Source organism: Lonchura striata, chromosome 2 (assembly GCF_050655825.1).
Source record: "Lonchura striata isolate lonStrDom1 chromosome 2, ASM5065582v1, whole genome shotgun sequence".
In the NCBI taxonomy this organism is placed as follows: Eukaryota; Metazoa; Chordata; class Aves; order Passeriformes; family Estrildidae; genus Lonchura; species Lonchura striata.
The window spans coordinates 93,099,736-93,122,451 of NC_140704.1; the positions used below are offsets into that span (position 1 = coordinate 93,099,736).

The following is a 22,716-nucleotide window of genomic DNA, read 5'->3' on the forward strand; positions in this document are numbered from 1 at the left end:
AAGAATGTGCAGCCCCATGTGCTGTGTGTTGGGCTGGAGTCCTCCATGCTCATCTCCACTGAGCCCCACACTTAACCCAAGACGGCATTTTTCCTGAACCAGAAAGCTACTTTGGAAATGTAAAGGTGCAGTATAAGAGTTCATTTAAAAAACAAGGGCTAGAAACACTCCTGCTCCAACAGCTATGGGTCAGCTGTGATCGACAGGCCCAATGCCCATGATGAGCAACATGGTGCTGAATCTTAAAACAGTTCAAAATGCCCAACTGATAAGCTGGGAATCACATGAAAATGCCTTCCCCTTTAATTGGATTTCACTGCAGACAGTGCTGGGGTCTTTTTTCTGTTTTCATTACAAATGAGTCACTTGGAAAATGGATGTTTTCCCCTCCAGTAAAAAAAGCTTTGAAGCATGAGTGGGATCACAAATAGCAATTATATTACTTAAGAGATACTTACAATATTGTGCAAGCCTTATTAAACTCAGTGGCAATGATTTAAAGTAAGAAAAAGGTACAGAATCACAAAGAAGTGGAGATATGAGTGCTGTGATTCCTTAATCTTTCTGTTGTGTAAAAAAATTCCCTTCTGATTAATCAGCTCCTGCTTTGCAACTGAATTCATTTCATGTTGAGAATTTTTTAGGAGCACCTTCTTTATCCTTATAGCAAAAGTTTCTTAATTTCACTTTCAGGCAAATGTTGTTCTTGCCATCAGAGATGTAAATCCAAGGTCACTCTTCTGATTTACCTTCTTTTGGGGTTCATAGCAGAGAAAGAGAGGGAGAAAGTTGGCCCTGGGTCCTGTAGTGCAACACAAAATTTTTAAAAACCATCAGTTTCTCATCCATGAGGTGTGAAATGCCCCAGCTCAGCACTGTCAGTGGAAAGCAAACACAAATCTGCACGATGATTCTCATAGAAGGTTTTTCTGGCTACACAGTGTGCATCTTGCTGTTCCTGCTAAAGGAGCAAAGCCAAGGCCAGCATGAGGGTAGGTTTAGGAAGAGCCTGCAGGACTCTCCAGGTGGTGAGAGGGAGCTCTGATGTGTGTATGGTGTCAAGGTGTGCGTTAGAGGACCAAAAGGTCGGTGCTGCCCACCTGAGCTCTGTGCTCCTGTCTGTGTGTGCATACCCAGGGTTGCAGAGCAGAGGGAAGAACAGGCTCTTGTCCTATTGGGTAGCAAGAGCTGCTTGGGAATTTCACAAGTGCCTTCCCTGGGGTCTTCCAATGTGACCAAGCATATTGGTGTCCCATGTCCCCATCACAGCTGCACTAGGACTGCTCTCCAGGCAGCCCAGTGCCAAAAATATATTTTTTTTTCAGCAGTGGTAGGACCAGGGCAGTGAATGTCCTGTGCTTGGCTCTGGTGAAGCTGCACCTCAAATGCTGTGTGAAGTTTTGAACCCCATAGTTCAGGAAAGACACTGAGGTGCTGGAGCAAGACCAGAGAAGGGCAGTGAAGCTGGTGAAGGGTCTGAGCACAAGTCCCATGAAGAGCTGCTGATGGAGCTGGGGTTGTTTAGCCTGAAGAGAGGAGACTCTGGTGGGACCTTCTTGTTCTCTGTAACTACTTGAAAGGAGAAGGTAGGCAGGTAGAGGTTGTTCTCTTCTCCCAAGTGAATGATAGGAAAAGAGGAAATGGTCTTAGGATATTGCACCAGAAGAGGTTTGGATTGGATATTAGGAGAAATGTCTTTGCTGGAGGGGTGGTCAGACATTGGAACAGGCTGCCCAGGGAAGTGGTGGAATCACCATCCCTGGAAGTGTTCAAATGGACATTGTGGATGTGGCACTTGAGGACTTGGTTTAGGGGTGAAATGATGGTGCTGGGTTAATCGTTTGGCTCCATGATCTTACAGGTCTTTTACAACCTTAATGATTGAAAGAGAAGTGAGGATATGAGGGAGACAGGAAGAAATGAGGCAGTGAGGGAGCAGGGTGGGAAGGCAGTGGCACCATCAATCAGATGTTATGTGTGGAGGGAGGTCAGGGTGGGAGAGGCAGCAGCAGCTGTGCAGAAAAGCCTGTGTGGGCAGTTTGACTTTGCTTTCCCAATAAGCATCTCCTAGTCCCAGTTTTGATGGGCAGGCTGTCAGTGTGGCACAGTAATTGCTTCTGGATAAAGGTGAAGGAAGCTGCAGGCCCTGGCACAGAGCTGCAGTGGAGCCCTGAAGCTGCCTTTGGTTTGTCCCTTGCCTGATCCAGCTCCAGGGATCCCCTGTACTGCACAAGTTGCACAGCTTTCTTAGAATTTGTGCTTATCTGTGTAAAAGTCCGGCACACACGAGAATACCATGAGACATGCAAATACCTATGTGCTTTGCAGCTACCAGAGAAATTAGTGCATAGCTACACGTGCTACATGCTTTTACATACTTTTAAGACCAAGATAATGATAAGCATGCCTCAGTAAGAACATGATAGAGCAATATCAGATATAAAGACAGTGAGGAGATGAGAGTTTAGCCTAGCCTACAGCTAGATATTAATAGATATTAATAGTCTTTTACAAATTGTGTAGCTGCATATTAAAATAAATTTTCCTCACTCCCTCTGGCATTTAGGCAGTGACAGAAATTTATTTTTCTGTTATTAATAACTGTTGTAAAAACATCATGCTGCTTTCTTCATACAATATGCTGACAATTGCAATTAATGTTGCTCAATAACAAAGAGATACTGGAGAACAGAAGAAATTTACAGGAAGTTATTTTCCACATGCTAAAAGCTGAGGCTTCCTCTACAAATAATGAATTCAGATGATTTGCCTTTCTAGGTTTTTTCATAACTTCTGTGTAACTCCAAAAAGAAAAGAAAGAGGACACTTCTCCCAGTCCATCTCAGAAGTCACCTTGGTCTTCATCTAGTATCTCATTTTGCTCATCAAAGTCTCTTACACAGGGGCATTTGGTTGCCTTTCTTCCCTTGCTGGGATCTTGTCTGTCCTTCCACTGCTGCCCAAGTTACATAATAGAAGTGTGTTTCACCTAAACCCAGAATAAAGTGGCACAAACAAGTCCTTAAAAGAACTTCAAAAGAAAGAAGATATAGTACCCTTGGGTGTAGATAACAGATGCCTTAAGATTTTATAATTCAATACCCCAAAAAACATCCATTGAGAATAAATGAACAGACCAATAATAATTTAAAAATCCATCTCATAAAAATTTGGCATATTTTGCATATATGTGGGAGAGGCAGTCAGGGACAAGCAACTTACCCCACAGAAAGCACCAAGAACATTTTAAGGCAGCTGTAAATCTGATCACTACTCCATAGAAACAGAAGTGTCAATCCATCCAAGATGGATATGGCAGACTTGAAGAATTGCCTTTATTTCCCTGTGGTACCTCAGATACTTCCCTGCCAATGAGTGGGAGCCACATGTGCAAAATGCTCTTGGAGCAGCCCACGTTTCCTCAGTTTTCTATATGGCTTATTGCAAAGTCTATGCAATTATTATGGTCCATATTTTGCATTGTTGTGTCAAGGAAATTTCTTAACATTATTATTGTTTTGTTCTTAAGAGATACAGTGTATTTAAGCATCTTTTTCCAGGCCTTGCTGCAAATTTGTAAAGAACTATAATCTGCCTCAGGAGATATTTCCCCCTATAAAGTACTCTGCCCAAGACTTTCTAGTTAAAAACGCAAAACAGACCAACCCAAACCTGAAACTAAGAGTTTCAGCCTGTATTTTTCTGAAAAGAGATTGAAGAGTCTCATTCATTGTAAGCACCTGCTTGCTCAGCTAATGCAGAGGTTTTGCCAAAGCAAATGGACTTGCTGTGTTGGCAGCAGGGAGCCAGGGGGAACCACGAGTACCTGTGGTCAACCCCTCTGCTCCTGACAGCAGACACTAAGTTGCAGAGGCTAATTCTTGGCCCTTTTTACAAGCACTACGTTATAAGAAAGGAAACTGATTCTTTTTTACCAGTGTTTAAAATCCCCATGCAACTTCCATTTCCTGTGGCAGTCAATGCTCTGCAGCATTGAAGTCTTTTATTAGACTCTGTCAGTGCTTTAGCATTACAGGAAAATTTATTTATATATATAGATATAGATATAGATATAGATATAGATATAGATATAGATATATTGGTATGTATGTATGTATGTAAAGCATTTATATTTAGCATTACGGGGAAAATAAAAAAAATGGAAGAGAACCAGAGATGCATAGCATATTGGGAGAAACTATCAGCATCAGTAATTTGGAGGTGGGAGGAATGGTAGGAGACCTTCAGATCCCATCCTTTAAGAGTCCAGACTCCCAACTCAGTTCTGTTTCCATTCTTGCCAGCAGAACTTTATCAAAAACAGAGTAAAGTTAGAAAAAGGCAAAAAGTAGAACATGTGTTTTAGGGTTGATTTGTTTGGAGTTTTTTTGACACAAGGAGAAATGGTGGTTTTTTTGGCACAAGGAGGTATGTTGAGGTTCGGGAAAACAGACAGAGGTGGTGTAGAGAAAGTGGAGAGGGAACCATTTTTACCTGATGCTCACAGATCAAGAAGGAGGGTGTACCAGCTGAAGTTTCAGGTGAACAAACAAATGATGATACTTAACACATCAGCAGGCTCTGCAAGTCACTGCCATGGTCCTTGGACAGCAAAAGGAGTAACAGGTTCAAAAAGAAATTGTCAGACAATTTCTTGTTTTACCTTTCTTTTTTCTTGTAAGAGTGGGCTACTGCTACAGTCAGAGACAGACTACTGGGCTTGGTACACATCTGATGTGAGCTCTTCCAGCCAAATCTTGAGAGAGTCAAAATACCTGTGCATATACATGTACATACTATGTGTATGTGTATGTACATATGTGTATATTATAGATACTTAAAATACAAGTATTCACAAAGTGGGTGAAACAAAGAGTGGATCAGGTTGAAGGGACCACAGTGGGCCATCTGGTCCAACCTCCCTGTTCCAGCAGGGTCAGCTTAGAGCACATGGCACAGGATTGTGTCCAGATGGTTCATGAATATCTTCAGTGAGGGAGACTCCACCTCCACAGCCACTCTGGACAACCTGTCCCAGTGCTTGGTCACCCACACAGTGAAAAGGTTCTTCCTCACATCCAGGTGGAACTTCCTGTGCATCAGTTTTTGCCCATTGATTGCCTCTTGTCGTATTGCACAGCACCACTGAGAAAAGCCTGGATTCACCCTCTTGGCACCCTCCCTTCAGATACTGACATTCATTAAGTCCCCTCTCAGCTGTCTCTTCTCAAGGCAGAACAGGCCACGTTCCCTCAGCCTTTCCTCACAAGAGATGCTCCAGTCCTTTACTCATCTTTGTGGTCCTACACTGGACCTGCTCCAGGAGCTCCGTGTCTCTCTTGTCCTGAGGAGCCCAGAAATGGACACAGCACTCCAGACACGGCCTCACCAGGGCCGAGGAGAGGGGCAGGATGATTTCACTTGATCTGGGTAGTGTTATTTATTCCTAATGCTCCCCAGGATCTCATTGTCCTTTTTGGCCCCAAGGGTATACTGCTGGGTCATGGACAGCTTGTTGTCCACCAAAACCCCCAGGTCCTTCACCACAGAGCTGTTTTCCAGCAGGTCAGCCCCCACATTTCTTGAATTTCAGACAGTTCCCCTCTGCCCATCTCTCCACCCTGTTGAGGTTCCTCTGAAGGGCTGCACAGCCCTCTGGGGTGTTGCCCACTCCTCCCAGCTCTGTGTCATCAGGGAACTTGCTGGGGAGGCCTCAGCCCCTTCATCTGAGTCATTGATGAACAAGTTAAACAACACTGGGCTCAGTATTGAACCTTGGGGGACACCAAAAGTGACAGGCCTCTCCTGAACCCTGTGTCACTGATGATTATATTTATTAGCAAGTACAGTATTAGACTACAGTGTATAGTAGGTTTGGTATAGTCTGTGGTAGGTTTGGTTCCTCTCCCAAATGGGCCAGAGGTGTTTGGATGCAGTTTAACATGATTCCATCTCAGAGCAAGGCATCTCAGGCAGGTCTCTTTATGTAAAACCAAATGCCCATAACTAAATGTCCCTTGAACTTCTTCCAAGAACACATCAGCTCTTGAATACTCAGATACTGCTCAAATTTCAGTTTAAGTAATGTGTAATGAGACAGGCACTCCAGAGAGAACCCAAGCCCCCAGCACTACTATCCTTCCTGCATGGCAGATGGAGTTGTGTGTTCTGCACAAGCCACAGGCTGTGTCACAGCTTGCAGAGGGTGTTCAGGCATTCTGTTGTCACAGCAGTGAAGGGTGACTTTGGAGAGCTTCAGGCCAAAGGTTACCAAACCTCTCTTCCAGACACCAGCATCAGTGTCCTTGACCAGCGTGGACTGAATTCTCACTACCTAATTCCAACTTAGCTGGGAGATGGCACATTCTTTGCACTGGCCCCCCTGGGTGGCAAGCTGGGCGTCACTGGAGGACCCCCAGCACGTACAGGTGGCAGCTTCCTGAGTGACCCCAGCAGGCGCCTGCTCTGGTGCTCTCCTGTCCTGCACCAGCTTCACTCCCTGCAGACCATGGAGGCCAGTGAGACTGAGGCACATTGGTGCACACACAGACAGGCCAGAGGCTTCCTGGTGAAGCACACACCAGTCCTCTACACTGGCACGTGTAGTCACACACTGAGATTCCCTGGGATGAGCACAGGGAGCTCAGCAAGGCCCTCAGTTGTAGCAGGATGGAAAATCCTGTGAGCGTTTCCTGCCACCCCATTTCTTCCCCTTCATGGCTGTTCCTCTTGTGCTTGTCAAAACTTGGTCTTTGTTTCAGCTACCTGGGTATCCACTTTGGCTTTCTGTTTGTCCCTGACTGTGAAGCAAGGATTGCGCTGGGAGGTTTTTCTTCTTTTGATAAAACATGTGGACAATGTGAATCTGTTTCTGGCCAGTTACTCCAAGTACTACAGTACCATGAGGGTAACACTTCAGGGCCTGAAGCAGTGGGAAGAGTGGGAGGGGAAGAGCAGTCTCTGCATCTTGGCATATCCTTCTGCAAAACTGGCAACATTATCCCAGCATCAACAGACCTGTAGAGCAAAATTTCCATTTTCTACTCATTCTGGCCATGGCTGAGCTTTTCAGCACCCATCCTACCTTAACACAGAACAAAACCCCCCTCCTCACCCTTACAGAAACCAGAAGATCTCTGCATCAGCTGCTGGCTCTGCGCCCACTTGCTCCTGGGGGCTCCCCATGCTGGAGGAGAAACACCTTGGTACACACATGCACACACACTCACAGCTCAGGCTCGGTTCTATTCACAAAATAAGAGTCTTGGTAAGTTTCTGTAAAGGAAGGCAGACAAATTTCAGAATCTTTCTATGCCTGCTTCTGCCTGCAGTCAGAGAGTTGTAAATCCCACTGACTTTAATGCACAGTACCTGGCCAAGCAAGAACCACATGTACCCAGGGAGGTGTAGGGCTGTCAGCGCTCTGGAAAGGTGCAGAGCCATACACAGTAGCTGTGGATGGTCAGCCTGACTTCCAGCTGCTGCTCTTGGCTTGCTGCTGCCACTAGCAAGTGGTTTGGTTTTCTCAACATCACAGCAGCTGTCATTTTCTGCCATGGAGACAGTGGAATAGTCTTGAGTACCAGAAATAAGATACTGACTTAATGTAGCATCAAAACTGGTTCTAGAGGCATATGACCACAGAGCCAATAGACTGCACTAGAGATTCCTTCCAAACAGCAGAGCAAAAATCTTTTTGTTGCTACTGAGCTGCTTAAAACCGTCTTTTTAGCAATACTACAGATTGCAGTTAAGTGGTTTTTGCTTGTGTCTATGGCACTAATCTCAGTCTTTGTCCCGCTCCAGTTAATAGGCTGCATTATTGGCAGACAAGGCAGTAAGATAAATGAAATCAGGCAGATGTCAGGAGCGCAGATCAAGATTGCTAATGCCACAGAAGGCTCCGCAGAACGACAAGTTACAATCACAGGATCCCCTGCAAACATCAGCTTAGCACAGTACCTCATTAATGCAAGGTAAGTTGGCTTTGTAAGTGATCATGCTTCTGCGAGATTGCTCTGTCTGCTCTCCAGCAAATGTCTGTCCTGGGTAGATCCAGAAAGTTGCTTTGCAGTGTCCATTTTGCATAGTATTACTCAATTTCTAATGGTTTGTAAAGCCTGTATCATTAGAACCTGGGTTTGCTGTTGGCTTATATGAAAAGGAGCTTAACCTGGTGCAATTCCAGCTACGTGTTGAATGACAAAAGCTGCAAAATATGAATATTCATATTAGCATCCACTTAAAATATCGGTGGATAAATTAAATGAAATGAAAATCATGAAGTGTTTAGAGGAAAACATTTTTCACAGACCTATTTTACTATCCTGAATGGCAAATATAGTGAAACAGATTGCAAAATAGATTTAATTTACAAAGTGGAAATTGCCATTCAGAGTTGATAAACTGACATGAGGTTGCTGAAGAGGCATAGGATTTACTTCTTCAGAGACAGCACCACAAATGTGTAAGAAGCATTCCTTGATGAGACAGGGTGAAACTGTCTGCTTCTCCATTTCCTGGTCCAAGAATTAATGAAAGCACTGGCTGTTTACCTAAGCCATGGTGATGGCTTAGGTCTCTTAACAGTTTTTATATGATTATTTAGAAAAATATTAAAATTGATCCCATTTTTATTTGCAATTATGCAGAGAAGAAAGTGCAATGGATATAGTGCTGTCTCATAGATCTACTTATAAATGCTGGACTGAGGCAATATATGGTGCGGGAGGGGGAATAGCTATATATTTTATGGCTTTTTATTTTATTTTATTTTATTTCCCCACACACACAAAATTACTGTGATATGAATCAAGCTTTGTGTTTAACTATGTTTGCTGTTAAGGTAGTACAAAGTATGTGATTTATGTGGGAGCTGCAGTCACAGCAGGTCTATGGCTTCCTGTGGTCCAGCCTCCTCTCCATCCCAGTTTTTTAGAGCATCACTGCAATGGTTGGAGTGGAGGAACAGGATATTTGTGCAGCTCTGTGTTATAGCGGACAAAAACACTGCTTTTCATAATTTAGTCTGAAAGCAGCTTTCTAGGGTAAGATACATATAGGGGTGGCACTGTGAAAACTAAGATAAACCATTTCCAGAATCTTAAAACAACCTACAGCTCTTGATTTATATTCTTTGTAGCAAATATAAGTCACTTCCGAAAGCCCTGTAATCAAATAAAAATGTGTTCCCTCCTTTAACCCTTAAGGATATGTTCTTCTCTTGGTGTTCAGGGATTCCCCACACATCGAGACGAGAATAGACCCCTTCATTTTTAGTTGCACAAACACCACATGGCATGCATCTGGATCTCAGAAGATAACAATTTAGGATCTTGAAGACAGCTAAAGCATGCAAATAAAATAATGCACTTATTAATGGAGTTGCAGTGAGCTGCTCACCAGAGACAGAAACTCTAGTGAACAAAACTGTTTGACTCACTTTAGAAAAATCTGTGAACTTTCACACTTCTGTTGATTACTGTTTAATGGTTCTTGTGGCGGAATGGGGTCTATATGAGGTCTTTAAATATGCTTTTGCAAAGAAGAAAACTCCTCAGCAGTCATATACCATGGATCTCTATTATACTCTGTGAAACCAGAAACAAAATATTTTGTTCCTGTTAAATTTCTAGATAGAAGTAATTTGTTACCATCATCTACAGTAAACTATCATATATTATTATGTACCATGTGTTGGAACTGTATCTAGATGAAGTGACTTCATTTGTAAATGAAGGCTCTTAAAGTAATGTGTACTAATTAAGCTGTAAGGTGAAGTAGGCAATTGAGGTGGCTTTTTCATTTTAAAAAGCGACACTGTTCCAGACCTCTCCTTTCACATGAGACACTGCTGTCCAGCCAGGTGCCAGCACAGCAGCAGTGCGAGTTCAGTTGCATTGGGGGAGGACTGAAGCTGTGAGGCAGGCAGGAGGTTTGCTCTAGTCAGGTGTAGCTGCTGGGGCAGGACAGAGGTGCAGGGCCAGGCCGCTGCTGCTGCCTCTGTGTGCTGGGAGCCACCTCCTAAACCTCCTACAGGTGATGCTGTCTCTTCTAAAGACTGTGGCATAGAACAGCTTTGGGAAGAGACAAGTACAGCACCTAGACTGCCCAAAGTGTGGTCTGGTATGTGAAAATAATAATTACAAGAAATAGCAGCCATATAAGCATTCAGCATAAGGTAGATACTTTTCTCCCCTACAAGTTCTATTGTTAATGGGAATTGGTTTTCAGAGCCAGTATTTCTGCATAAACCAGTATCTTCTCAGCAAATAAGATGTAAAAAGTTATCTGTCCACGTTATTCCTGAAACATGTTACGTGTATCTTTAAGCTATCCTTCAACCAAAGTTGCTATCTATAGAATCATTTATCAGCTTGCTTTAAGACTTTTATTGCAATCTGGTGTTGGATATATACATAGTATATTCTAAATTCTAGATATATAAATATATTGATATCATATCAAGACAGAGATTTAAATCTTTCTAAAGTATTGGTGTGATTCTGTATTGCTTACCCGAGCGCTGGCCTCTGTATGAATAGAGCGTGTCTTAGCTTGTTTGCAGCTGAAATGTCTTTTTTTCCTGTAAAGCCTTCTGTCTTGTTAACTGGTCTCCACTTGTAGTAACTAGATTTTCATTACCCAGTTCCATCTCCCTGCTTTTTTTAAGATTGAACTGCAGTTTAGTTTTTCTGTGTAATATCTGACTTTGGATTATAAATTAATTTAGCCATCAGCACTTGATCCTTGTTGAAGGGCAGTTTCCTGAAGGTATTTTTTTACGAGAGGTTCATTCACAGACCCAACAGGACTGCCAAAGCCACACCTGCTCTCTTCTCTTCACCAGTTTCAGGTAATACAGGATGTGGCCTTCAGTGTATATATTCAGAAGGTGCAGGCCTGCAAAGGGACAGTGTAAAATTGTCACTGTGAAATTTTGTATGAAGGCTGCCTCACCCCCTTTCTTTCACATTGTTGCATCCACAGTTGGTTTAGGAAACTGCTACTGCCATGGGACAGCTAAACCTGATGAACTCCCACCTTATGTGTTGCCATCAGTAATAAATGGGAAATAGGGCAAATTACTCCTACAGTCGTACCTGTGAGAGTAAACCAGCGACAGGGAGTTGGAATGGCTGCTACCAACACCAGCATTTTGGCCTTGTGGGATCTGTTCCCCCTGCTGGTGCAGGAAAAAGCTTAGGCTTAAACACCCCCCCACCCCCGCCCCCATATCAGTAAGGACTTTTTTAATTTTGTTAAATGCACAGTAGACAAATTTGGAGTCACTGAAACACTGAGTCCTGCAGTACCTTTCTATGGACCTCCATCCCAGAATAGTACCGAGTAATACTAAAAAAATCCAACTGGATAAACTGAGTTTTACAAAACACACTAAGGTATCACATGTAGTTCCTACATCCCCAAGCTGAGGATGTACAGTGGAGTTGGAGTCTTTGATTCAGTGGTCTTGACATAAACCCCTCAGTGTGAGTAGATGGCGAGCAGCACAAGGGTGCACTGTTTAGAAAAGCTCTCTGAAAAATCTCCCTGCTTAGAAAAGCTGAGTTTCTCGTCCATGGGGACCGAGAAAGACTTTGGGGTAGGAAAATCAAAACTTCACTTCCCTCAAAGGAGTCTGAATTTCATGCACTCACCCTCCTTCCCTCCCAGCTCCTCACAGAAGATGCACTCCTTCCAGCTTTCCAGGAAAAGCTGCTGAGGTGTTTGTGCTCCAAGAGCCCTCTTTTCTTTGCGGAGAAGAGAGGAGCTCGGTGCTCAAACATTTCCTTTTCTCCTCTACACTCCTCTCCCCAGCTCAGACCCAATTCAGGTGTCCTTCAGACTCACCGTCAGCAGCAGTGCTTTGGGAAGCTCTAGTCCAGTGTCCCCATTGCCTACGTATCCTGGCAGACCCTGGCATCCTTGCACGAGGCAGGCAGTGTGCTGGTCATTGCCTGTCTCTGGCAATGAACAGCCATGGGGCTGTTACTCTCAAAACCGTGTCTAAAGGTGATGGAAAGAGAGGCTTTTCCAAGCCCTGTGTGGGGCGACCATGTTTCCTTCCCAGCTTGCAGCCTGGCTACAGCTGCTCTCTGAGCCTGCAGGGACCAGCACAAACCCTGTGCTGGGAAGCCTTCCTAAGCTTGATGAGGTGTGGGAAGAAAGCACCAAGTCCTCTGCATGGCCAGCTAGCAGCTTGCTGGCACTTCACTCCGGAAGCAAGGAGCTGCTACAGCTCCTCAGCTCACCTCAGGAGCTTGACAAATTAGTAATGGCCAAAAAGACAACCCCAACAACTAGGGGTGACTAGGAACACACATGCAACTGTAGCTAGCAAAGGTTTTCTAACCCATACTCCTATTTCTATGCTAGGCTGCCATAGCTCCCAGCTGGTCACCTGTAAAAAGCATCCTGAAATTAGTATTTGTGTTATTTGCCAACCCAAAAACCAGTGCACAAGCTGCAACAAGTAAATGGGCAAAGGGAGTATTTATTTAGGCAAACATTTTGGCATACAGAAAACAGTGTGTCCTTGGAATTACTGTATTTTAATGTCTGAAATTGTACAGAAAAGCAGAAGTATATGGGCCAAACTCATCTTGCCTGCTGATGGGTGGAGTTAGATTAAAGTGAAGGTGGTTTGATTTCCTATACCCTCCCAAGAGCCCATCACTGCCCTGGGCTCGGAAGTCAGGTCAGTCTGGAAGCTCCTGGTGCTGGCGGGGTCGGTCTGAGGATGTGTCCGTTGTATCCATGTAGTACCTTGTGTGTCAGCTGCAAAGCTTTGTCATGTCCACTGTAACCACGGCGCAGGCTCAGAAAAGATACCACTGCTGTGCGAACCAGGGTGTTCTTCAGTGTTTCTTTTTGCTAATTTACTGATAATTAGATTGCATAAATCTTTTGTTGTGATATTAGAAAAAAGTCTGGGAAAGTATCAACCAAAGTGAACACACTGGCTAATCTGGTTTGTTTTATATGAAAAATGCACATTGACCTCACAGTGAATGAAATTAAAAACTAACTCACTTCAAAAACAAAAAACCAAAACAAAAAAAACTTTACGCCTTAAATGGAAGCAGCAAATTGTTGCTCAGTCTCCTCTCATCCTAGCAAAATGACTAAGGGTATTATTTATGTACAAAACCAACAAATTTTAAAAAATTACCAAAACCCCCCGCGTCCCCCTTTCAAAAATACCCTAATTTTGAAAAGCAAAATTCACCATACCAGTGCTGGGGAGTAAACCTCATAGTTATTTTAAGTTTTCTTTTAAGTTTCGTTTTTTTCCATCTTTTTGCCATTACCTGCATTCCTTAGATTTCTTTCTTACATATGTAAAATGAACTAGCAACATCCCCTTACCCTCTTCTTTTTTCTTTTTTTTTCTGTTCTGAAAGAACTTTGGAGTCTCAGTAATGTTTTCCCCATCAAATCATAGAAAACCCTTTTGTTATTTCTCTTCTTTAACACATAACATGTTCCTCCTTTGACCCTCATTTTCCCTTTTTTTCTCTCTCTCCCCCTTCTCCCTCCCACTCGTCTGTCCCCGTCGTCCACCGATCTAATCCTGGATCCTGCCCTTTCGTGGTTGCTGTCTTTCCCTCCCTCCTTCCCTCCTCCTCCTCCTCCTCCTCCTCCTCCTCCTTCTCCCGGCCCCACCGCCCTGGCTGAACCCTCCCAACCTGTTTGTTCCTCTTCCTCTCTTCGTTTGCAGCTTAGAGATGGCTAAAGTCAGCACCCAGACCGCTTCCGTCACGACCCCTGTTGACCTCAACATGAACCTCTCTCAGTCTGCCACCCCTACCTCCACCCCCACCTCCATGGCCGTGCTGGCGGCCGCCTCCGCCGCTACCGTCAGTACCCCCCCTCCCCTACCAACTCTGCCAACCACCCACTATGCCGTTCCTGTCTCCAGTCTGCTTGGCATGAAAACTGTCCCACTCCTGGCACTAAATGCCGCGGCCGCCGCGGGGGCCACGGGGAGTTTGTCCGCTTACACTGCCAAAATTCCTTCGACGAGCGGGGTTAAGAAATCTGACCGCCAGAAGTTTGCTCCATATTGAAGGGATGAGACACAATGCAAGCTTTGCCAGCTCTGCCAAGAGTCTGTGGTAGATTCTAGTTATCAAGGAAACAATACGGCATCTTTTATTTTCTGTTCAATTGCTAGTGTTAACTGTTGCCGACTCAAGTCGTCTTCCGCTCTCCATAACACCTAACACCAGGCACCACCTACCAACTAGTTCCAACAGCAGCAGGTGCCATCCCGGGCCCTTCCTCCCCAAACGTTGTCCCTCCGACGGGGCTGCGCCCAGGGCTGGCCCTCAGCAGCCCCACAGCAAGGCAGGGCTGCCCCCTGCCCGCTAGGGAGATACAGTGAAGAGAAGGGAAAAAACGTAAATGAGGCAAAATGGTGACAGCAAGGCATAAAAATACTCTTAGATCCATTTGCAGGGATCCTTCCAACTGCAGAACAATTCCTTATGGCAAACTGGCATCTCTGATGTATTTTTTCTATTGCTAGAACGTGCAAATCTAGCACTTCTGATGATCACTAGTGCCCCTGCAATGCCCTGTGAAGTGCTGCTGGCCCCCTCAGACATTCTGCTGCTCCCAAACGACCTGGAGACCCCCATCCCAAAATTTGCCTACAAGCAGGAGATGGCAGTTAGGAGGTACCAACTTCAGGTGCTTCTACCTGTGCCCTTCCACATGATTCTTTTAAAGGGTGCAACCATTTTTCTCTGCTTTGGAAAAACATAATTTTAAGAACTCTGCTTTAGGGAGGGAGGGAGGGAGAGAGAGCAGTCTCCGTCTTTTGCAGTCAGATGTTTTGCATATACCAACACAGTACTTATTCCTTTAAAAGTACTTCAGAGCAAGTACAAACCAGATGCCGTCACTCTATCATATTTCCTCTCGTGTATGTTTTACTCAGACAAAATGACAATTTTTCCTTGGGTTTCTGTACAAAATACATCCCTGTTTAACTTCCCACTGATCATGCAGTCAGGTTGTATGGTAATCATGGAAACCATGTAGCATTTTAGAGGTCATTCAAAGGCTGTTGCCTGGACAGATCCTATCCCTTTACCAAGCACTTCAGGATGTTCAGATTAACTAAAACGAGACAGGTAATGGCAGCCAAAGCCAAGAGAGCTGGGGAATGGAGTGGCTGGTTGCCAGCTGTTGGAACTAGTTCTTGATTGCATTTTATGTTTGTCCATCCACCTTCTTTTTAATTTCTGTTTCATAACTCAATAATGCAATATTGTTTTCCTCACCACTTCCAAATTCAGAATCCCATTAGCCCGCCATGTTCATCCACTCTGCACTCCTTGGACACAAAGCTTTAACAATTGAACTGTATTCAGTGCATTTTAATATAAACTAAAAACACAATGCAAATGCAATACTTTCTAAAACATGGTATTTCAAAGTGTGTTATTGTATAGGGCTCAGTACTATCTCAGTATTTTGTGTCATTTCTGTATTCTGTGGGCTTTTCTTCACCTTAGCACCTTTGCACTAAGTTTTGTCACTGTAACCATTTGTAGAACTGCCATTGTTACAATTTGCACTTATCCGAGTGGGGTTTTTGGTTGGTTTTGTTGGGGTTTTTTTTTGTTTTGTTTTGTGGGTTTTTTGTTTGTTTGTGGGTTTTCTTTTTTCTTCTTTTTTTTTTTTTTTTTTCTGGTTGCATATAATGAAGGAAAAACTGGGAATAATGTCAAGGTATCACAGCTATTTAAAAGCTCTCAAAAACTGCTGTAAAATTGTTCTGGACTATTGTAACTGTCTCAATAATTGACATTTAAGAAAAAAAAAAAAACACCAACTTCTGTGTGAGAAAACTTGCCTGCACTGAAATGCTGTTCTATGCTGGTTGTACTCAAGTGGTATTTTTTTAATAGTGAGAAGATTTTTTTTTTCTTTTTTTTTTTGCCTTTTTTTTCCTCATTTTTGTTCCTACATTTTAGGCTGTCTTCAGAAGTTACTGGCCTGGGGGCCCTGTAACGTATCTCATCATGCCCTAGTGCATTAGCCACCAGACAGGACTTTTCCAAAGCCCCATGAGACAATGCTTTCTATGGACTAAGCTACAGAGGAGTTTCTGCCATTTCTAACTTTCTTATTATTCTGAGACATCAAAAGAAAACACTTCCTTTACTCTTTAAGCAACTGTGCTTCCTAACTCTTGTGTTGCTTTCATTACTGTTCCAGTTTTAACACTGTTGTGGTTCATAACATAAAGCAAAGACAAGTTATTTTCGGGGGTTGGTTTTCATTGATGTTCATGCTTTGGCTAATCTGTATAAAAGCATGGGCTGTTAGTGTTCTAAACCACTGTATTCAGCTAGAGACTCGATAGCAAGTTAAATGAGACGTTTTTATAAATAAATTTTTTTCCTGATTAAAAAACAAAAAAAGACGTGGTAGCTTTGTGCATACAACTGTTGTGTTGTTTAAACTTTGTTCTTTGTAACCAAGTTGCTAACTTGTTATTGAAGAAGCACTATTTTATGGATTGTCAAACTAAGATCACAGACAAATTGCTTGTTTTCAATTAATGATTAAAGGTTTCATATCATCACGCTTAAGGTCCCAGTGCTCATTGGGAAACAGTGCAACATCTGTGCAAGACTGGCAACCTTAGTAAGGATGTTAGCCCATTGTTAGGCATGATGAGTCTCTTCAGGACTAGAGGGAGCCAGATTGTGCAATTAGTAGAGTAAGCAGTATTTCTACAAAACTTGATTTGTTTTTTAACAAAGCTGCATGTTGAGAACTTTTCACAATGCATAGGAAAGACAAATTTGGCTTCATATTACAAGCAGCCACTGATTTGTATCTCTGGTCTTTTCCCAGACTGAGCTATAGATCAGATATAAAAGAATGAACTTGGATGCTGAGTACTGTATTACTAAAGCCCTTTGTAATACATTCCCGGCAGCACTGCCCAGTAGAGAGGCTTCCAGTCAGCACCTTCCACCCTGCCAGGAGCCAGCCCAACAGCTGGGAGGAGTAGGCAATGTGCAGTAGGATGGGGAATGGAGAGCTGAGCAGGCCCAGGAGCTGTCTCCTCCTGCCCTGACACTCTGCTCCAGCTGTTCAAACCCTCTTTTAGATCTGCTGAAGCACTGCAGTCACAGCCTTGAGTTCTGTCTTCACACAAGCAAAAGGAAGGGGCTGGCCCTGAGCTGTTGCTGCATTACAGCACCCCTGGCTGTGCTCTGGCCACCTCTGCTCTTAGGGCATTGGCAGTACTGGCACAGTACTGGTACTGCTCTGGCCTCAAGAGAAAACAGCTTTTGGCAGTGCAAGAGTAGCATCCTTAATGACACAAGACTGAGTGTACAACCTCCATCTCCCTGCTCTGTCAAAGGTCTCTATCTGCCTTCAGGGATTGAGCCTGGTGTCCTGCTTCCCTTCCCTGCCCCCGCTGAGCTTTTGGGGCATAACACAATTATTCCCCATGGTCTCCAGGGTACAGAGAGCTCTCAAGTCTGAGCCTGGAACCAGGGCACAACAGGCTGTGCATGCAGACTTGGAGACTGGTAGAAATCAACAGCTTTCTCCATAAAGATGCAGCTACAGAATAACCCCTGATGATGAAGGGTGCCAAGGGGCATTACAGAACAGCTCACTGCACCCCAGCACCCAGGAGGCCTTACCCAGTGTTGACAATTAGCTATTCCAACCCTTAGAAAAACTATAGGCTGTAATACTAATTTGATAAAATTCTCTGTTATTATTGCTTAAAATATATTTTTATTACTTGAAATGTATTTAACTTCTCATTCTTGAAAGGAAAGCTGAAGCTGCTTTCACAGCAGAGACCTCTATAAGTCTTCATTTCTTCAACAGCAAAAACTATTTCTATGGCTAGTCTGGCTACTGTAAATTTTAAAAATACATATATATTATTGCAGGTTAACACTAAGTAGGTCAAAGCTTTACTTTCCCAGTAAAGTTGCCAGGCAAAGGGCAGCAACAGCTCTGGGGCGTGTAGTATCTTTCACATTAATAATTCACATGTGCCTTGCAGAACTGAAAGATTTAAACAAAATAGTGCAGGGGCACATTTGTGTGAGGAATGAGGAGAGGTAAAATAAAGACACATGGACTAAGAAAGAAGTCTTCTGAGAGGGTTTTTGCAAAAATACAGGCAGAAATGTGCTAACATCTAAGCTTAATTTCATTATTTTAGTTGGAAAATATTTCTGAATAGCAAGAAAAAGCTCCTAATAGCTTCAATATACAAAACAGACAAAAGACAAGGTTGTAAAGAAAAAAAGGGGGGTGGGGGGAAGGGTAAAGAATAATAGTAATCTAGACAGAAAAGTAAACCACTCATGCCCAAAGGTAGATAAGAGGAAGCATGTACTCACTGTGAAAAGGTCACTGCCCACACAAATGTGAGTTTTCAGATGAAAGACAGCACAAATTCTGCAGCTTTTGCGTCATCAAATTGGAATTGGGTTTCTGGAAATATCTCAAATGAATTCAAGCAGCTCTATTGTGTTTCTCAAGTGAAAAAACATTGACAACATGAATCCTGGCTGGAACCAGAAGGAAAATAAACAAAGTTAGTCCTCTGTTAATACACAGAGTGTTTTCTGTTCTCAGGCATAGCCAGAGGGCATCTGTGGGCCTCAAGGTTCACATCTGGGCCAGTCAAGCTCCTAGGAAGCAGCAGTGTCTCACTGGTGCCATGAACAGAGGCACCTGGGAAGTGCCTCAGTCTCAGAAGGCAAGGTACTGTTTGCTGAGTTTCACAAGACAGTCTGAAAATCCAATTTCTTCCACAGCCTTAACACCAGCTGAATGTATTCCAGTACTGTTTGTATTCTGGGGACAGGACCTTCCCCTTCTGAACTGAGTGGCTCAACAGTGGCACAGCTTCTGCAGGGAAGACTGTCAGGCCGCTCAACTGGGTAACACAAAGTGTGTGTTCAAAGGACAGCATCAAAAGGAGGGATTTGAACAGAGATCTCTTCTATCCCCTGTAACTTCTGCAGCCACCAGTGGTGCAAGGCATTAGTGCCGCCACAGTATTTTTGGAAGAAAGACCTGGTTTAGATGTTTACAAAAAGGAATTGCTCACATTTGTTTTCCCAGCTATCGGGCCAGGATAATTCTAATGAGCTGATGAACAGAAGATCAAATGAAGGCAGATACTGAAAAACTGCTTCACACCTGAAATTGCCATCTCTTGGCCCGAGCAACACTTTCTAGGGATGTAAGTACACACTGCCCTTCTTGGCACTGAAGTGTACTTAATTCCATGGTTCCAGGAAGAAATGCAGTAATGTTGATTAAATCAGTTTCTGCATCAGTGCATGTGTCCTGTCCCCCTACAGACTGGCATGTGTCTTACGACAATAACTGAAATTAAAGAGTCAAAGTCATTTGATGGTACCTATCACAAGGAAATTTCTGTAACATTACATACTCACACTGTGGTTTCTAATGACAGCTACAACATGATTAATGCAGGCTGAATGTCTTATTTTCTAGGGCAACCTTTATTAATTATAAGGAAAAAAAGTATTCTTAAGTGCTGAAAATATTTTAGTAATATGATTTTTCTCATTTCTAGCTCAGAGTTTTTAAGATTATAAAATGCAGAGAATGTAATTATAGTGGAATGTAATAAGCAAAATTTGTCTCTCCTCAAATTGAATTTATTGGCAGGGGGCCTGGCCAAAGCTAACATTATTTTTTTTTTTCAATCAGTATTTTCAATTTGAAACAAATTTTAAAATTAAATGCTGAGGAGAAACAATCACATTATCAAATAAGAACTTTGGTTTGCTGTTATTTGGGTTTGTTGGTTTTGTACAGTCACTTTTGGGCTCCCCTGTACCAAATACAGACCTTGTTCCATATCTAAGGCGTGACAGCAGCAGCTTATTTCTTCAAGCAGGAGAGAAGTTAGCACAGCAGGTACCACTGGTGACTGCCTGCCTTGCCAGAGGAGAGCTCGCTACCTGCGGCTGTAGCTATGGTGAGCTGCTCCCTGGAAATCCATTTCAAACATGCAGACACACACATTCTGCCCCTGGAAGTCACTTACCAGCTCCAAAACCAGCTCCAAAACCACTGGACTGGGGAATCTCAACTATTTGGTGGCATGAAATTCCACAGTTCCTAAGTTTGGACAGCTTTCCATTACTAAATGAGTAAATAAGGATTACAAATGTCTTCCCTAACTCCGTTTGCTGCAAGTCCTGCAGATCAGAGAATTAAAATAGTCTTCCTAATGCCAATTAAAATTTCATTTTTAATAATGGTTATTGACAGAGCTAATTATTAGGATTACTTTCATCTTTATTGTTAAGAAACAGAATTCAAGGAAGTTAAGAAATAAGAAAGAAATTAAGTACATATTTTTAAAAACAATCATTTCCTCTGGCTAATAATCTATCTGAATAGCTCATCAGAAGTACAAAAATTGTTTTCTAAAACTGAAGACATACTTAAGATTACAAATTATCCATATGTTTTTCTAAGATACAGGAGATTTTTTCCCTTAATAAATTAGCTTGACTACTAAATGAGATTAGGCTATTTCTCTCTTACAGCCATGCTTTCATTGCTAAAAAGCAGGATGATTTCTTACCCTCTTGACACAACAGCACTTGCACGTCAGTGGTCAAAAGGGACAAAGAGATTTCCATCATCTTCACAAAACTCTCTAAAAGCTTTGTTTCAAAAGCTGAAGAAAGGTAGAGTTGTATGCAGTAAGCTGTAAAACACTTGGATAAAACCATGTTTGGAGATCTTTGAGATTCCTCCAAGGAAAAGTGCACCAACTCCTAAACAAGACACAACCAAGAGGGATGGATGCTGTAACTTCCCCAGCAATGCACACACCCCCTGGCTGGCCCATCCTTACCCTTTCAGCAAGTTATGCAAGGAGAACAAATAGAATGATGAGTGATCTGGCGTTTGTTCCTGCCATCTTCTCCTAGTAACAGTGGGGTACACTGATTTGGATTTGAATGTTCAAGATCCTTGCACTGTGACTAAACTCACTGCCTTTAGCTTCTTACCACAAGATACCTTTAAAGATGAAGGCAACTGGACTAAAACAGCTGAACTGATGCTCAGTTAATTTCCTACTCATCCACAGTTGAAACCATGATTTACAGATTTATGTGCAAGATGAAAGTAAAATTACAGAAAAATGTACAAAAAGGTAGTGCAATTTATAGACTCGGAGATTAGCATTTTTATACTGTCAAAACATGCATGTCCACGATGCTCATTACATTCATTACATCTGTTTCTCTGATATTAAGCCAAATAAGAGTGGTTCTGAAGTTTAAGTGTTAACAAGTTTGTGTACTTTGGTGAGTGGGGTCAGTGAAAAGCAAAGATAAGCAGAACAATCAGAAACTTAGCTTAGCTTTTCTCAGAGGGAAGTTGAGGGACTGTGCTTTGGTTTGTTTTGAAAAAGACTGTCCTGTTAACATTGCACCACCCACTCAGATGGAAGTTCTCTTTACAGGATAAATGGATTTAGAGATCTTTCACTGCAGCATGAAGGCACCTTAGACATTGATGTTTGAAAGTTTCCCGCTTTCTAAAGACATTTTATTTCCGTTTTCGTTCAGCTAAGTTTTCTCCAACTTGTCCAAAGATTCATAATTAATTTCAATATTCTCTGAACACTTATTCTATTCAATACTCTTTGAATGTTGCTATCTCGGTGACAGTCCTAATTCATGTAAGACTTCTTGTGTCACATCAAGTATCTCAGCAGCAACAGCTACTTACACTTCCTCTTACTAACTGCTGTAAGCCAGCCTGTGAGTGCAGGAAAGTGTGGCAGCCATAAACCACTAGGGACCATTGCCTGAATTTTGACAGCTTTATAAATAGGAAGAGCTGAACCCAAGGATCATGGAAATTCAGTGATAAAAAAGCATCTCACTGTAAGGAAAGGACTTCTGCCATATCAAATATTTTCCCCAAAACAAGCAAATCAAACACCTAAGTTCAGTTCTAATCTTAATTGCTTGGTTGATAACCATCTCTGAGTCAAGTAACTGGAATGCTTTCGTAAGAGCAAAGCTTGTTTTCTCCGTTTAAATCTAGAATATTAAAGAAATGGTTAACCTGTTCTTAACAACTTTACTTTTTTATATCATTCAAGCCACACATTCCTGTTATTTTAAAAATGTCCTCATCAAATTTGAAATATTTGAAGATTTAAAGAAGTTAAAAAAAAAAAAAAGACACTTACCAAAGGTAGCTCTGCTTTCCATTTCTCAGTCTTGTCAAGTTTGATAATTCTTGGTTTTACCTAATCTGTGTTTATCAGAACAGAATCAATTGTAGATGTTTTCTGTGCCTAAGATAGTATTTTAACAAAATTTCCAGTATCTGCAGTTTTTATTTTACCTCCTCAGTTTCCAGTGCAGTACCTTCCTCTCAGGCATTTTGTTACCCTTTCATTAAGTGATGCAGATATGTAACCATTGTGTTCTCCTCCCTCTGGTTCAAGAAGTGTGAGGTATGCTACATGATGGCTGCACTAAGCAAAACAGGAGACTATAAAGAAAAATATGCAGCAGTGCTATGGCACATTATAGGCTATACACTGTGGAGAAGCTGTAGCTCAGCATTTCTGAGCTTAGACCTTATAAACACAGAGAAACTGTAACAGACCCTAAAAAAAATGTACATATTTTATTG

The 22,716-nt window shown here is 42.5% G+C and overlaps 1 protein-coding gene across 32 annotated transcripts in view; it reads left to right on the plus strand.

Moving 5' to 3' along the window:
* Nucleotides 1–22,716, plus strand: part of LOC110469722 (poly(rC)-binding protein 3) — a 497,474-nt gene that overhangs the window by 469,810 nt on the left and 4,948 nt on the right. For 17 of the 32 annotated variants that reach the window (XM_085573686.1, XM_085573677.1, XM_085573675.1 and 14 more), the window contains 2 exons: nt 7,807–7,976; nt 13,724–16,603. In XM_085573686.1, coding sequence (XP_085429812.1) covers nt 7,807–7,976; nt 13,724–14,072 — 519 coding nt within the window. In that variant the 3' untranslated portion in view covers nt 14,073–16,603. Of the gene's footprint in view, nt 1–7,806; nt 7,977–9,234; nt 11,219–13,723; nt 16,604–18,639; nt 22,559–22,716 lie in introns of those variants that run through there. The other 15 variants (XM_085573692.1, XM_077784945.2, XM_085573696.1 and 12 more) reach the window with 4 other exon arrangements.